This window comes from Sarcophilus harrisii, chromosome 2 (assembly GCF_902635505.1).
Source record: "Sarcophilus harrisii chromosome 2, mSarHar1.11, whole genome shotgun sequence".
Lineage (NCBI taxonomy): Eukaryota > Metazoa > Chordata > Mammalia > Dasyuromorphia > Dasyuridae > Sarcophilus > Sarcophilus harrisii.
Window position 1 is genome coordinate 634,660,380 of NC_045427.1, and position 14,917 is coordinate 634,675,296.

Sequence of the window (14,917 nt, forward strand, 5' to 3'; positions counted from 1 at the left end):
TAGTCTCATGACATTTATGGGCCTTTTGAGGGAAATATAGCTGTTTTTAAAAGTTAGAAGGTGTGCTTCCCTCTGAGTTAGGAAGACTGTCCTCAGACAAATAACCGAACCTGGTAAGCTTCATCAAACTACAAGTTTAAGAACATTTGCTAGTCTTAGTTGATACTATTTTCCTCACTAATTGTTTTTTGCATTGGTGACATTACAGGCCTGGGGGAAAATTAGTTGTTGTTGTTGTTTTTTAAACTTATGTTAGCACAATTCCTAATACATGTTTAATAAATCCTGCAGTGACTGAAGGACAGGGATTCTGCTGTAGGGATTCTGATGGAAAAAAAAATTACTTGAATGCTATTTCTCTTGCAAATTCAGAAAAAAAAAAGTCCTGTTACATTTCAAATGTAAAATTCCTACTAAAGGAACACTTTTTATTAGAAAATAAAGTGAACATTGTTACTTTTGTTATATTTCTCTAGTTCTGCTCAGCTATCCTGAGGTAATTTTTTTTTTTTTCAGGATAAGGCACTCATTTGTTCATATGTTCTCCCCCTTCTTCATTTCTCTTGCATACTGTATTCCTATTCCTTTTTTACTCCAACTTTTGAAGAACTTATGTAGTGTTTACATTGCTATTAATAGGTTTTTGAGTGCCTTCTATCTCTAAGACACAGTGCTAAATTTTGAGAGAACAATAAAAATGACAGTGCCCGTGGTCCAGCCTTTGAGAAACTTATAATTTGCATATTACTCTTTTTACAGATGGTGAAGAATTCTTCTGTGTTAAGAGAATTTTTTCAGGTGGTGACCAAAGTTTTTCCCATTATTCTTGTCCACAGGTAAAAATATAGTTGTGTAAACTATTTTCAAGCTCATATAATGTTATCAAAATTCTTTAAATTCTTTGAAGTCTTATTTTGGAGACATGCTTCCATGTGTTTGGAGATATGTTTTATGCATTTGGAGAAGTGCTTTATGCATGTTATTAACGATAATATTAAAAAAAAACCAAACAAACATGCTTTTCTGGTAGTTATGGGAGTTGCTTTGACCAGTAGGTCAGTCACTGACCTCTCTTTTTCCCTTTTGTCCCTGGAGATTTAAATTAGCCATATCTTTTTAGAATAGCTCCCTCATTTGTTTAGCCTGGTGCTTGTAATTGCTTGCAAGGTCATTGAGGTCCCCTTCCCTCTTTTGCTGCTCTGTGGAATTTATATTAAAATAGAAGTATGCTCATAATATTTCAGAGCCCCCAGTTAGGAAAATTTCTTAACATTTAGACAGAGTTTTGACTTCCACCCTAATCTGAACTTTTATATATTTAGCTAACACCTGGCCTCTCTAACTGGCAGCAAAAATTCATGTTACATTAAGGTAAAGAGGTTAATTGAATATGCTAGAGTGTCTGTTAATGCATATGGACTGGGAGGGAAAACTGGGAAAAGAGCAGGTCATTTCTTAATTTCCTTTGGTTCTTAAGGAGCCAGAAGTGGTAATTTTAGCTTGAATCTAGTTGCCTTATTCCTGTTAGGAAGGAGTGCTGTCCTCTAGATCTTCTCTGATTTATCCATGCTTTATTTCTCCTTTTCCCCTGGTGCCCTGTTTTCTTCCTTGGCTCAGCTCTAGAGTTTTTCCTTTCCTTTAAAGCCTTCTGATCTATGAAGGAAATATACATGTCAAAACCCTTTTAATATTTTTTACTTCAGACTCTTTAATGATAATCTTTTTCTGCCTTATTGTGGTCAGTTCTAAATTGTAGGGTAGCAAGTAAAGTTGTAGTTCATTTTTTTTTTTAAGCTCAATTCCTTTCTTTTTTCTTTTTCTTTCTTTCTTTCTTTTTTTTTTTTTTTTTTTTTTGAGTTTGTCTGCTTCTTTTACATTTTAGGGCCTTGGGCCACCAGATGATTTTAGATGTCCTGATCCTTCAAAGCAGATCTGGACCGTAAATGAAACTCTCATTCAGAGATGGTTGAGCTACTCCTCTGGAAGATTTCCGTTGGAAATAGCCAAGTAAGGAAGAAAATTATTAGCTTGATTAAACATAATGCCTCGTATGCAACTAAAAAAAATCCCTGAAATGTAGACTCAATTTTAATTGAGATTTTCCATTTAGTGAGGGAACCTTGTCAGAATCACTTAAGAATAAGAGAATGTTCAAACTTTTCAAAACTCCATAATTATAATTTACATAGGATAATAGATGAATAAACCAATGAAAAAAAATTAAGTGCCTACTATATGCCAGGAACGAGGTTGAACCCAGTCCAATAACCTCTCTTAGGAAATTAAAGCCCAGTAAGGAAGTGATTTTTTTCCTAGGTCATACAGACAATAGGTGCTGGTTAGTATTTGAATCTAGGTGTCATTTCTCCAAATTTAGTATATCCCACTATACTATTATGTATTCAGTCATTTTCAATCACGTCCATTTTTTCATGACCCCTTTTTTTTTGGGGGGGGGGCGGTTTCCTGGCAAAGATAATGAGTGTTTTACCAGTTCCTTCTTCAGTTTATTTTATAGATGAGGAAACTGAGGCAGGCAGGGTTAAGTGACTTGTTCAAGGTCACACAACTAATAAATGTTAGAGGGTACATTTGAACCTAGGTCTTCTTGACTCCAGTCGTGGAGCTCTATCCATTATGCCACCTAGATGCCCCTCTGTACTCTGTAGCCTCACAACCTAGATTTTAACTATCTTTTTTTGTCTCCTTTCATTTGACCAACTTTTGTTGGTCTTATTTGTTGGTCTCACATCTTATTACTATTTCATATGTTAAAATTTTAAAAGAATTTCTTTGCCACATCTTGACAATGAGTTTAATGTTTTTTTGTATTTTGTTTATTAAACTAGTTTTAGAGGCCACATTCCCCAAAACTGGAGCATTTTTGAAAAGCTGATGAAGTAGTGTTAAAAAAAGAACAGTCGAGTTAGTAGTTTAGATCTAGGAATTTATAAAAGGAGATTATATTACTTTTCCAAGGTCACAAAATAGCTAAACTGGAGGTAGGATGTAAACCCAGGAGGTCTTGATTCCCAAACCAGCACTTTATTCCATTGTTATATTATATGTCTTAGTCAAAATACTAAAGAAAAGCTGTTTTAAGAAAATGAGTTAACCGGGAGGGCAGTGAATAGAGCACCAGCCCTGAAGTCAGGAGGACCTGAGTTCAAATGTGGCTCAGACACTTAACACTTCCTAGCTGTGTGACCCTGGCAAGTCACTTAACCCCAGTTGCCTCAGCAAGCAAAAAACCCCCCAAAAATAAACAAAACCACAATTCTTAAAAAATGTGAATTTAATAAAGTAAAATTTCTAGAGTTTGGCAGTTGGTAGTAAGTACCTCATGAAGCAATATCATTAACATAATTTACAGTTGCACTATTGGGGCATCAGGTTCAAAGCACTGTGATAGTGAAGAGAGGTATAAATGCTACGAACAAACAGATAGAATAAACAATATCTGTGTTGTTAATTTTTATTCAGTGAGATTGACGGAACCTTTTCTTCAGCTGCTTGTCTAAATGGCAGTTTTTTAGCTGTTAGGTAAGTACCAACTTTTTGCTATATCTGAATATCATTAATTATGTAATTATATTGCTGAATAAGAAACCTTACATGATTTCTCACTACCTACTGAGAATCTTTTTATTTAATTTTTTTTTTTTTTTTTTTTAGCAATGATGATCACTATAGAACAGGCTCCAAGTACTCAGGGGTTGATATGAATGCTGCTAGACTTCTCTTTCATAAACTTATACAACCTGACCATCCTCAGATATCTCAGCAGGTTTGTTCTTAAAGGGCTTTTTATTTTGCATCATATGTCCTGCAAGACTTACTCTGTGATCTTTTTTTTTTTTTTACGACATTTTAAATGTTTTAAAAAATGATTTATAATACTTTTCTTTGTTATACTGTTAAGTTTTAGGGGGGAAGGGCGTTGGAGGAAGATGATCATGAAGTTACTAAGTAATTTTTCTCCATTTTGTATGCAATTTGATAGTCTTTCAACCATGATATACTTTTGTATATTATAGCTTAAATACTAGTTATAGTAGTGGCAAGATTTTGTTTTAAAGCAATTGCAATTTAGCTGTTCTGTACGTAGCTATAGTTAAAATGCTGAATAAACTTTAACAGCTAAGCTCTTATGTAGTGACACAGATGGAGCTACATTAATCTCAGTTATATCTCAAGCTTTGTGAATTTTCCTGAAACACTTAGCCATTAATTTTCAGGTTGTACTATGGTGATTTTCAGTTTCCGATTTTATCTTATACTTTTTCATTTTCCTATTTTCTTTACTGAAGGTTTTTATTTTTTTTGTAATGTCCGATGTAAATTAAATTTTATTTTCTGTTTAAAATGTAGGTGGCAGCTAGTTTGGAAAAGAATCTTCTTCCAAAACTGACTAGTTCCTTACCTGATGTTGAGGCATTGAGGTTTTATCTCATTCTACCAGAATGTCCGCTGATGAGTGATTCCAATAATTTCACAACAATAGCCATTCCCTTTGGAACTGCACTTGTGAATCTAGAAAAGGCGCCATTGAAAGTACTTGGTAAGGCATGGCATTTTCTATGAAATTGCTAAATAGCTTCCTGACTCTCCTCACTTACCCTTACCTCACACAAGTATACTTTATCTTTGCATTTCCAACCATTCCCATGGAATTTTCCCTTTTATTCTTCCTAAATATGTTATTTGAACACAGCAGTGCAATGCTCCCTCACTTTCAGAATGCCTCTGATAAAACTTTTAAAACATATGGACTCCTAACTGGTTCCTGATTTCCAGTAAGTCATTCAGTCAATAAATGTTAAGGACCATGTCTAAATGTGAAGGGTCAGGTTGATTCTCTGAAAGCTCCCACAGCTGTGAATTACAATATATTTGAAGGAATTGCAGATTAGCCTGTGATTTGTGATTTTGTGATTGGGAATGAAATACATTGGAGGCAAGAAGGAAGAAGTGAGAGGTCTTTCACTCTCCTTGTATTGTTATCATCCTCTCACATGAAGGGATCTTTCCTGCTGGACAGAATTAGATCCCCAGCAGCCACTAGCAGGTTGTTCCCATAACAAATAAACATTTATTTACTAAGTGCTTGCTACATGCCAGGCACTGTGCTAAGTGCAAGGGGTACAAAAAAGACATTCTAATCGAAGAGACAACAAGCAAACAAATATGTACAAGCTATATACAAGGTAAATAGGAAATAATTAACAGAGGGAAGGTATTAGAATTGAGAGGAGAAGGAAAACTTTTTAGTAAAAGAAGGAATTTTAGTTGGGACTTAGAAAAATCCAAGACGGTCAGTAGGGGAAGTGATGGAGTGTTTTGGGCATGTGAGACAGTCAGACAGTGCCCATAGCCAGGAGAAGGGAGGGTATTTGTGAAACAGTCAGAAGACCAATGTTAGGATCATTGAACATATGTTGGGGACTAAGGTGTAAGAAGCCTGGGAATATAGGAAGGGCCTGGAGTAAGAAGGATTTGGAATGATAACTAGAATTTTGTGTTTGTTCCTAGAAGTGATAGGGAGCCACAGGAGTTTAATGAATAGGGGTGATATGTTCATACTTGCCACCTGCTGCCATTTTAGTCTTCTTAAGCCCCAGTCATCCTCTCTCTTTAGAAAACCAGTTATATCCAGAGTCTTAGTTGTGACTTCCTAAGCCCCACCCTCTCTTTTACTCTTCCCCTTCATACACCTTCATTTTTAGTCAAACTATACTATATGTGTTGTCAACATTTCCTACAGTTTCCCTTTCCTCTCTATTGTTTATATTATTTCTTCTGCATGAAATGTGCCCTTATTTCTCCTAGTTCTCCCTGTTCAGTTTCTACTATTCTTTCAAGGCCCAGCTCAAATGCAGTCCCTTTCATGAAGCAGTTCCTCTTGTTTCCTCAGTAATCTGTACCAATTTAGAATTAGCATAACAATTCATATCTCTTTTATTCATATTCTCATTTTACCTTGCATTAGAGTTATTTCTGTATATGTCTGTATTTCCACTACTAGTCTATAAATTCCATGCAGTAAGGGACTATGTGGTGTGGTTCTAGTGATAGTGGAGAGGTGTGAGAATCTCCTCTGGTTGGAGACACAGGTCCAATGTGAAAGAATTCGTTAACCCAAAAACTCTGAATGGCAAAAGCGATGTTTATTGGCACTGAGAAGCCAGATTTGCTAGGAAGACAGACTTCTTAGTGTCAAGAAGTCCTGTTAGGGAAATAAAGGTTAACATTGAGAAGAGGATATCTTCACAGCTAGCAGGAGTCCTGGCAGGGACTTTTGCTTTGTTGGCAAAACATAATCCTACTTCCGACTTCTGCAGAAATTTGGAGTTCAAAATTGTCTTTTTATTGGCAGTCTGAGCCTTGGGCTTCCATTGAATGACATTCCTTCAATGTTGTTAGTGCCCTCAGGCCTAGATTTCCAGTTGAAAAGAGAATACTTAACTTGGAGTTTCAAGCCACTCAATAGGAATATCAAGCCTAGCTCTCCAATTGAATAAAATCATTTTGAAGGCTTTTTCCCAAAGTTTGGAATTTCCTGAAGAGGATCCAGGCCACTCCAAAAGATCAGTGGAAGGTGATTTGATTAAGATCTCCAATTGAATAATGCTGCTTAACTTGGGAAGGACTTACTTGGGAAAGTATGCTTTTTCCTAGACTTTTTGGAGTCTGAGATCCCGAATCTAGTTTCAGCATTCATTTCTGTCACATGTATTATATTCTTTTTTGAGGCAGCATGGCTTAGTAGGGGCTTGACAAATACTTGGGACTGAGTGTTTGATCACATCTTTTCTTTCAGCTAAATTCTCAAATGTCTTCATTATCCAATCTCCAGAGATCCTGCTTAGAGTAGAACATCATGTAGCCATTATCAGGTGCTTCTTGAATTCTGACATTTTTCTGGGCCTATTCCCTCAATTGTTTGTTGATTCCTGATTCTGGACACATTCCTGGAATGTTGGATGATCTTTACTCTAATTCTTTTTTACTCCCTTTATGTATTTTTTTGCTTCTTTGTTGTAGACCTTCTCTTTACTTTAGCTTTTTCTGCACCCCCAAAACAGGCCTTCCTCTATTTCTAGTTATGTAGTCAGTCTCACACAAGCATAGCACTGACAGTTCAGGTTGTGGTATACACAGGTAAGAACACTAAGAGAGGGTCAGGCTTAGCAGGTAAGTAAGATCAGTAGAGGAATGAGCCAGATAAACAGTTATGTATCAGGAAACTGTCAATTTATGTGAAGATATAGAAGAGACAAAGACTATCTGTCAGGATTCATTAAGTACTTGGTAGCCAAAGAGAACTGGTTTCTGCTGTCCAGATATTTTTGTCCTTCTGCTCTGTAGGGACCATTTCTTCAGTACCCTTAACTTGAAGAAAATGACACATTATTTGCCTAGCACAGGGGCTGGGAAAACCAAAGGCAGCTGTTAACAAATCTAACACACAAGCTTTGTGACATTTGACTTCTTCAGTTGGTTTCCAAGATTGTATTACATCATAAACATACTTGTATTGCAGATATTATATTAGATCAGAAAATAAGAGTGGAAACAAATCTGTGAATTACTAAAATAACTAACTACCAAATACTAAATATTTCAATTTAGCTGCTTCTTGGGTATTTGAATATTTAAACCAGTTGTGAATAGATAGATATTAATACTAAGTTTTAAAAATATCTTCTATTGACTCTGTATGTATCTTACTTGATTTTACACTAAATAATCCAAAGATGCAAGCCAAGGCTAAAACTTAATCAGAAAGATGTTATTGTCCAATTTTTCCATTTGTTGAAACTTTAGGTTAGAAAAGACATTGTGAGAGTCATAGTTTGTGTGTTTTTATTTACATTTTCATCCTTTAATGACAGAAAACTGGTGGTCTGTACTTGAACCTCCCTTGTTCCTCAAGATAGTGGAGCTATTCAAGGAAGTCGTAGTTCATCTTTTGAAACTCTACAAGATCGGAATCCCTCCTTCTGAAAGAAGGGTTTTCAACAGCTTCCTTCACACTGCTCTAAAGGTTTTGGAAATACTGCATAGGGTATGTTTATTTTCTTTTTTCTTCCTAATGGCTTTTTCAGATATGTCACTGTTTATTTTGAACCTGCTTTAGATTTGAATAGAAGCCAAAACTTCATATCAGAAGACTATAAAGATTCATCTGTTTTAGTTCCCTTTAAGAAATGCTTGAAGTTGTGTGGCATAGCTATACATTTCTTGTAGGGGAAGAGCAGTTAGCAAATTTGCAACTATTGGCTCCTTTTTCATTTTATCATTAAAACATTTTTGTCTTATTAGTTTTAGAATATTTACCTTAATTTTAAGTGTCATATTGCTTTAGATTTTCAAACAGATTTTTATTTGTTCACATGTGCTCATTACCTCAATCAAAATAGATCTGATTTTGATAAAAGAAATATAAATAACTCTAGATGATTATTTTGCTAGCTCTTCCCTACCATGCTTTTGCAATAGCCTTCACATTTTTAATATAAAGAATAGATGAGGTAGTGACATCTTTGCTATTTTATCTCATAAACAGTTTAATGATCTCTCTTAGCTGGTGCCATAGGCGTAAGTCTGTTAGACCATTTGGGGGTCTCATAAGATGGGATCTGATGGTACAGTCTTTGTCTCCAAACCTTGAAGTGATTGGTAAACCTACCTGGACTAGTTCTTTTGTTCACTCTTTCAGCCACCTCAGTTGGAGGTTTCTAGACCTAACCTCCCTGGAGTTAAGGTAAGTCAACCAGTCAGTCAGTAAGCATTTATTATCTACTATGTGCCAGACACTGTGCAAAAGTGCTTAGGATATAAAAAGAGGCACATGATCATCTCTGCTCTTAAGGAGCTCATGATCTAATGGGGGAAACAACAAGCAAACACCTACATACAAAAAACCATAAATATAATAGATAGGAATAGCTAACAGAGTGGCAAGCCCTGAAATTGAGAGGTTGGAAAGGAAGCCAGAAGATGGAGGTGAAGAGGTAGCGCATTCCAGGGATAAAGGACAAAAAGAGAAGAGGCCTGAAGCTGAGGCATGGTGGAGCTTGTTGGGACAATGAACAAGGATGCCTGTGTTACTGAATTGAAGTGAAGAGTGTAAAGTGGAATAAGATTAGAAGGGTGGGGCCCATCAAACTGATGAAGGGCTTTAAGTGTCTAACAGGATTTTGCAGTTTATTCTAGAAATAGGAACCAGTGTGATTGATTAATGATAGGAGCTGAGATGGCCAGCTCCTTCATTTTATGCAGATCATTTAGGCAGCTGAATGGAGGATGGATTGGAGCGGCAAGAGATTTGGGGCAGGGAGACTCACTGGTGGGTGATTACAATAGTCTGGACATGAGGAGAGAAAAGGCCTTCATTAGGGTGATGGTAGTATTAGAGGGGAAAAGAGGCAACTTCAAGAGATGTGCAAAAGTGCAACAGGCCTTGTAAGTAAATTGGATATGGAGGATGAGAAAATGAAAAGACAAAAAATGAAAAAGTCAAGTATGCAAACCTGGGGGGAATGGGATGGTGAATCATGGTGCTCTCAAGAGAACTTTGGAAAGGGTGAGGAGAGGGGGGCAGGGTTAATTCCATTTTGAACATATTGAGCTTAAGATGTCTGTTGGAATACAATTTGAGATAATTGAAAATCAGTTGGAAAGAGATTGGGGCAGGAGATATAAAAGTGAGAATCATCAGCATAGAGATGATAATTAAATCCACGGGAGTTGCTGAGATCAAGTGAAACTATATGAAGGGAAAAGAGAAGAGAGCCTAGGACACCACCCAATGGGATGTCTACATTTAGCTGGAATGATCTGGAGGAAGACCCAGTAAAGGAAATGAAGAAGGCGCTGTCAGAGAAGTGAGAGAAGAACCATCAGAGAACAGTGTCTTGAAAATTGAGAGAGGAGAGGGTGATCATCTCTGTTAAGGACTGCAAGAGGCCAAGGATAATGAGGATTGAGAAAAAATCCATTGGATTTGCAATTAAGATGTCATTGGTAATTTTGGAGAGAGTAGTGTTAGTAACATGATAAGATCTGAAGCCAAATTTGTAAGCAGTTAAGAAAAGGGTGAGAGGAGGGAAAGTGGAGACTGCTATTTATAAATGGTTCTTTTCTTTGATGAGTCTTGCTGTAAAAGATAGTAGACATACAGGATGATATATAGTGGGGATGAAAGAATCAAATGACAGTTTTTCAGGATATAAGAGGCATTTGTTGCAAATAGTGGAGAAGGTGGTCAATAGAGAAGGAAAAATTAAAGAATAAAGTGAAAGAGTAATGATGGGGGCATTCAATTAGACTCACTTGAATAGATGGAGGGCTTAGCCTTAGTAAAAAGTAAGGCCACTTTATCATGTGAGACAAGGTGATGGAGGAGATAACAAAAAAAAACAAGTGAATGATATGGTCTCCATGGAGCCTGAATAATTGTTTATTTTTTTTTCCTGTTATTTTATTTTTCCAGATACATGTAAATATAGTTTTCAGCATTCATTTTTATAAGATTTTTGTGTTCTATATTTTTTCTCTATCCTTTCTTTAGCTCCCCCTCCACAAGATAGCAAGCAATCTTATATAAGTTAAAATGTACAACAATTTTAAACATATTTCTATATTTGTCATGTTGTGCAAGAAAAATCAGACTAAAAGGGAAAAAGAAAAAAAGCAAAAACCTCTAAAAGGTAAAAAGAAAGAAAAATACAAAAAAAAGAAAAAGAAAAAAGAAGATACTATGCTTTGATCAGCATTCAGTCTCTAGTTCTCTCTCTTGATGTGGATTGCATTATCCATCCCAAGTCTATTGGAATTATCTTAGATCACTACATTGTTAAGAAAAGCTTGATAATGCTAAGAGTGATGCTTGAGGATTTCTCTAGGAATTTTATTCTATTTTTATTTTCAGTGGCAACTTCTCTCTTTTCCCTTTATCCTCTACCCCATGCATTATGAAGGCAAGAAGTATGATACCTGTTATATGCATGAAGTCATGCAAAACACATTTCTGCAACTTGAGCTGCATCTTGAAGAAAAAAAGATTTACATGAGATGATCAAGATGGGGGAATGTGTGGGGCACCAATGCCAAGGCATGGAGCTGGGAGCTATGTAGTATTGGAGATGAATATATGGGGTTCAGAAAGAACAAGCCTGAAGAGATTGAGGTTATATTCAGTGAGGCTACAAGAGAGTGTGGCTGGAGCCTGGTTGCCTGGGACCTTAAAGCTATTGAGAGGAATTTCTCATTAATCTTAGAGGCAATTTGGGAATCCAGATATTTGTGAGATTGGTTCTCCAAAGACATATACATCCATCAAGATGAACACATAACCCTTCCTTTTGCATGATTGAGAAAAAGGCAGAAATCTCCTCTAACAATTTTGCTTCCCATCTTGTCTTTAGAACAAGATTGAGAATTGGAGAATTTGTCCACAGTAGCACTTAAGGGAGCTGGAGCAGCTTATAGAAAGCAGATTGTTAAATTTTCATTGTGAGCATTTATACCTTAAAAAAAATAACAAAATTACCAACCAGGGGTTTAATTGGTTGTTTTGTTAATTGGGTTAAAGTGAATGAGAAATGTTAATGATTTGAATTAAACTAAAAAATTTGTCAGCTGAATACTGTTCTCTTCCCCCCATCCCACCTCACTGCCTCCAAGAGTCTCTTGTAAAACATTTATAATCACACTCTTAATGGAAGCATATGCCTCTCTCTCCCATCATGCCATATGGAAATACTTTGGCCATAGCTTCTTTTAATATATCAAATAGCATAATGAAAGACACAGTTTTGGTGATAGTGGTTAAGACTTGGTGAATTAATGCAGTATACTCTGCTGCTAGGTTATGCCACAGCACACCTGATGTGAAGTTGGGAATACTTGAATTAAAATCCAGCACTTGGGCAAATCCCTGTCTCAGCCTCAGTTTTCTTATCTTTAAAATGGGGATAATGAGAGTCTCTACCTCCCAGGGTTGATGTGAAGATCAAATGGGATAATAATTGTAAAGTACTCATCTCAGGGCCTGGCACCTAGTAGGCATGATATAAATATTTTCTGTTATTATTATTACCATATTTTTTATATCCTGAGGTTTCATATTATCCTTTTGTTGATATAAAGTGATGTGTAATATCTTATAAGGAATAGAAAGATCAGGTTGGTAAGACGTAATCTCGGGTATTTTACTTAGTGGCAAAGCTTGATGGTTGATGTTCTTGAAATAGAAGCTTATATTTCCTCGAGAGTCTGGTTTTAATTGAACATTTTAAATGTCAGGTCTATATCTAGAGATGTGAGTGAACCACTAACTCTTTATTGTTTCTTTTTCAGAATTTCATATATATTCTCCATTTTAAAAATAAATTTGAAAAGAATAACTTTGGATTTCTTTTGAGACTTCTACCTGATTTCTTTCTTTAGCTTCCCAATGTCAATTCATCATGTTCTTTCTGGTTTCCAAATAGTTTTAACTGTTTTTCCTTAGAGTTCTTGGATTATTATGATGTGATTAAGATTTCAGTTGAGCTTAATAAGATTTAAAGTAATTATTTTGTTCTTGTGCTGTACCTCATATAATTGTCCTATCATTGTGAACTGGTACATTGTAAGCATTTCTTTGATTGAAATCTTTGTTACTGAGCTTTGGAGAAACTGGAAAGTAGACCTGCCTAGAGCTTAACGATCTTAAGAGACCTTCCAGTGAATTCCCAGACTTCAATACCATTTTTTGATTGCCTTTTCTTCTGAACAGTTCTATTTGAATATCTTGCCAGCACCATAAACTCAAGAAATAACAAATCAGACTTTTAGTTTCTCTTCTCTGTACCTACCTCAAGCAAAACCAGCTATTTTTTACTTCCCTCTTTCTCTTAATTATCTCTGTTATTAAGGGTTGATTTCATCCCTTAATCCATTTGTTAGTGACTCTAAATATTTATTCCTTTATAATATCTCTGACATTCATCCCTTTCTTCCCAACCTCCATTTTGTGACCACCTCAGGTCAGACTCTTCCTCCTTTATAACTCTTGAAGAATTTTCTAACTAGTTTTTCTAATCCATATTCTCTGTATTGAGAGCACTGCAAGACTAATCATGGTACACTATCGTATTCCAGTTATTTCATTACCACTTTATAAACTTTTTAGGGTCTTCCCATTGTCTGTTAAGTAAATTCCAAAGCCTTAGCATAATATTCAAGGCTCTCTACAGTTTCCAGCCTACCTTTCCAGATTTATATTCTGATATATCAGAAGAGAAATATATGTGCCATTCACTTTAGATAACCTGCATTATTCACTATCTGCCATCCTTAATGTGTGCCTTCTTACTGCCATGCTTTGTTTGTGACACTACCTCCGCCTAAAATGTCTCTTCAGCAGCATGTCATTCCCATCCTTCAAGGTCTAGATTCAAGAAAATGTTTTTAACAAACTAGCTAGAAATTACAGTCCTTAGAATATCTATAGTTTCTTATTTTGTATCATTCTTATGGTAGGGATAACAGTTTGATTTGTGATTTTATTTGTGTAGGGAGTTCCCAGATGAGAAAACTTCCTCTGCTAGGACACTTTGGGCTCTTCTCTGCACCCTCATCAATGCAGAGTTGTTTAAGAACTGAGATTATTAGACTGACCCTTGGGTCCACAGCAGGAGTATCTATTCAGGCACAATTTTGCCTCCCAGGCCATTTTTTCTCTCCATTCCAGCATACATGCATCCTCTTGTGGAGTGGTTTTTTTTCCCCTCATTTTCTTCTTTTTATATTTGATTGTACTGCAGAGTGGGGATTGTGTCTTGTGGCTTTACATTCCTTGGTGTTTTATTCTCAGTGCTTTGCACATAGTGGACCTACAGTGAACCTTTTGTAAATGAATAAAGCTTACAGGTTAAAAAAAGCTCTAAAGCATTTATGGCTTTCAGGGTTGCTCAGTCTGTGAAAACTGTTCTTTATATTAGGCCCTTTAAAAATATATATCCTTATATCTATCTATATGCATGATATATAAGTAGCAGTCTCATTTTTCCATAGGTAAATGAGAAAACGGGACAGATCATACAGTATGACAAATTTTATATTCATGAAGTACAAGAATTAATAGATATACGGAATGACTACATCAACTGGGTTCAACAGCAGGCCTATGGAATGGTATGTTTCCTCACTCAAACTGTGATTTTTTTTTTTTTTTTTACATAATTATCTTTTTTGAAAAACAAAATGGAGCCATCTCTTGAGACAAATGTCAAACACTCACTGTTAAAATTTAAGCACGTTGCATAGAAGTTGTGTGTGCATGTGATTTCTCAGTCAATAGTCCAGATGTATAAAAACAAACAAGTTCGTGTGTTATAAAAAGTGCAAGTGTGATACTGTATTCTCTTGGATTTGTATACTTTTCTATTTTAAATTCCTTAACAAAAGAGATTATAGTGGTTTTTAATCTGTGTTTCTGTAACATTGTGATAGATCTTTACTAAATTTTAATTGAATTCACTTGATAGTAGAAATGTCTTGAGAATACATTTACCATTGTAAAAATGAACAGTTTCAGTGTAGCTGCAGGACCTCTTGAATTTTCCAAACTAGGGAGCATCAGATCACGTGCATTCTTCTTTTTCACCTCTTCCTCCTTTCCCTTTTCTTTGTCTTTGTTGTTGGTGTTTTTGAAATGTGGCCATAAGCATATACTTACTTTGCTACCTTTTCCTCTATTCATATTTATATTTTAAACAAATGAAGTCACAAAATATGATTTAAAGTCTTTCTGTGTATATTTATGCTAGTGTCCCATGCCAAAAAGTACCATTTAATTAAACTCATTAAAAGGTAATTTTTAAAGATTAATTTTCCAAAAAATAAAATTAAAAAAAAAGAACAA

The 14,917-nt window shown here is 35.6% G+C and overlaps 1 protein-coding gene across 4 annotated transcripts in view; it reads left to right on the top strand.

The window, feature by feature from the left end:
- Positions 1 to 14,917, top strand: part of HERC4 (HECT and RLD domain containing E3 ubiquitin protein ligase 4) — an 85,179-nt gene that overhangs the window by 49,155 nt on the left and 21,107 nt on the right. For 3 of the 4 annotated variants that reach the window (XR_004232591.1, XM_031956885.1, XM_031956886.1), the window contains exons 9-15: positions 760 to 836; positions 1,883 to 2,007; positions 3,484 to 3,543; positions 3,676 to 3,787; positions 4,372 to 4,561; positions 7,896 to 8,068; positions 14,068 to 14,187. Coding sequence is in view for 3 of the 4 variants with exons in the window: in XM_031956885.1 (XP_031812745.1) it covers positions 760 to 836; positions 1,883 to 2,007; positions 3,484 to 3,543; positions 3,676 to 3,787; positions 4,372 to 4,561; positions 7,896 to 8,068; positions 14,068 to 14,187 (857 nt within the window). In the remaining variant the exon portion in view is untranslated. The remainder of the gene's footprint in view (positions 1 to 759; positions 837 to 1,882; positions 2,008 to 3,483; positions 3,544 to 3,675; positions 3,788 to 4,371; positions 4,562 to 7,895; positions 8,069 to 14,067; positions 14,188 to 14,917) is intronic. The other variant, XM_031956887.1, reaches the window with a different exon arrangement.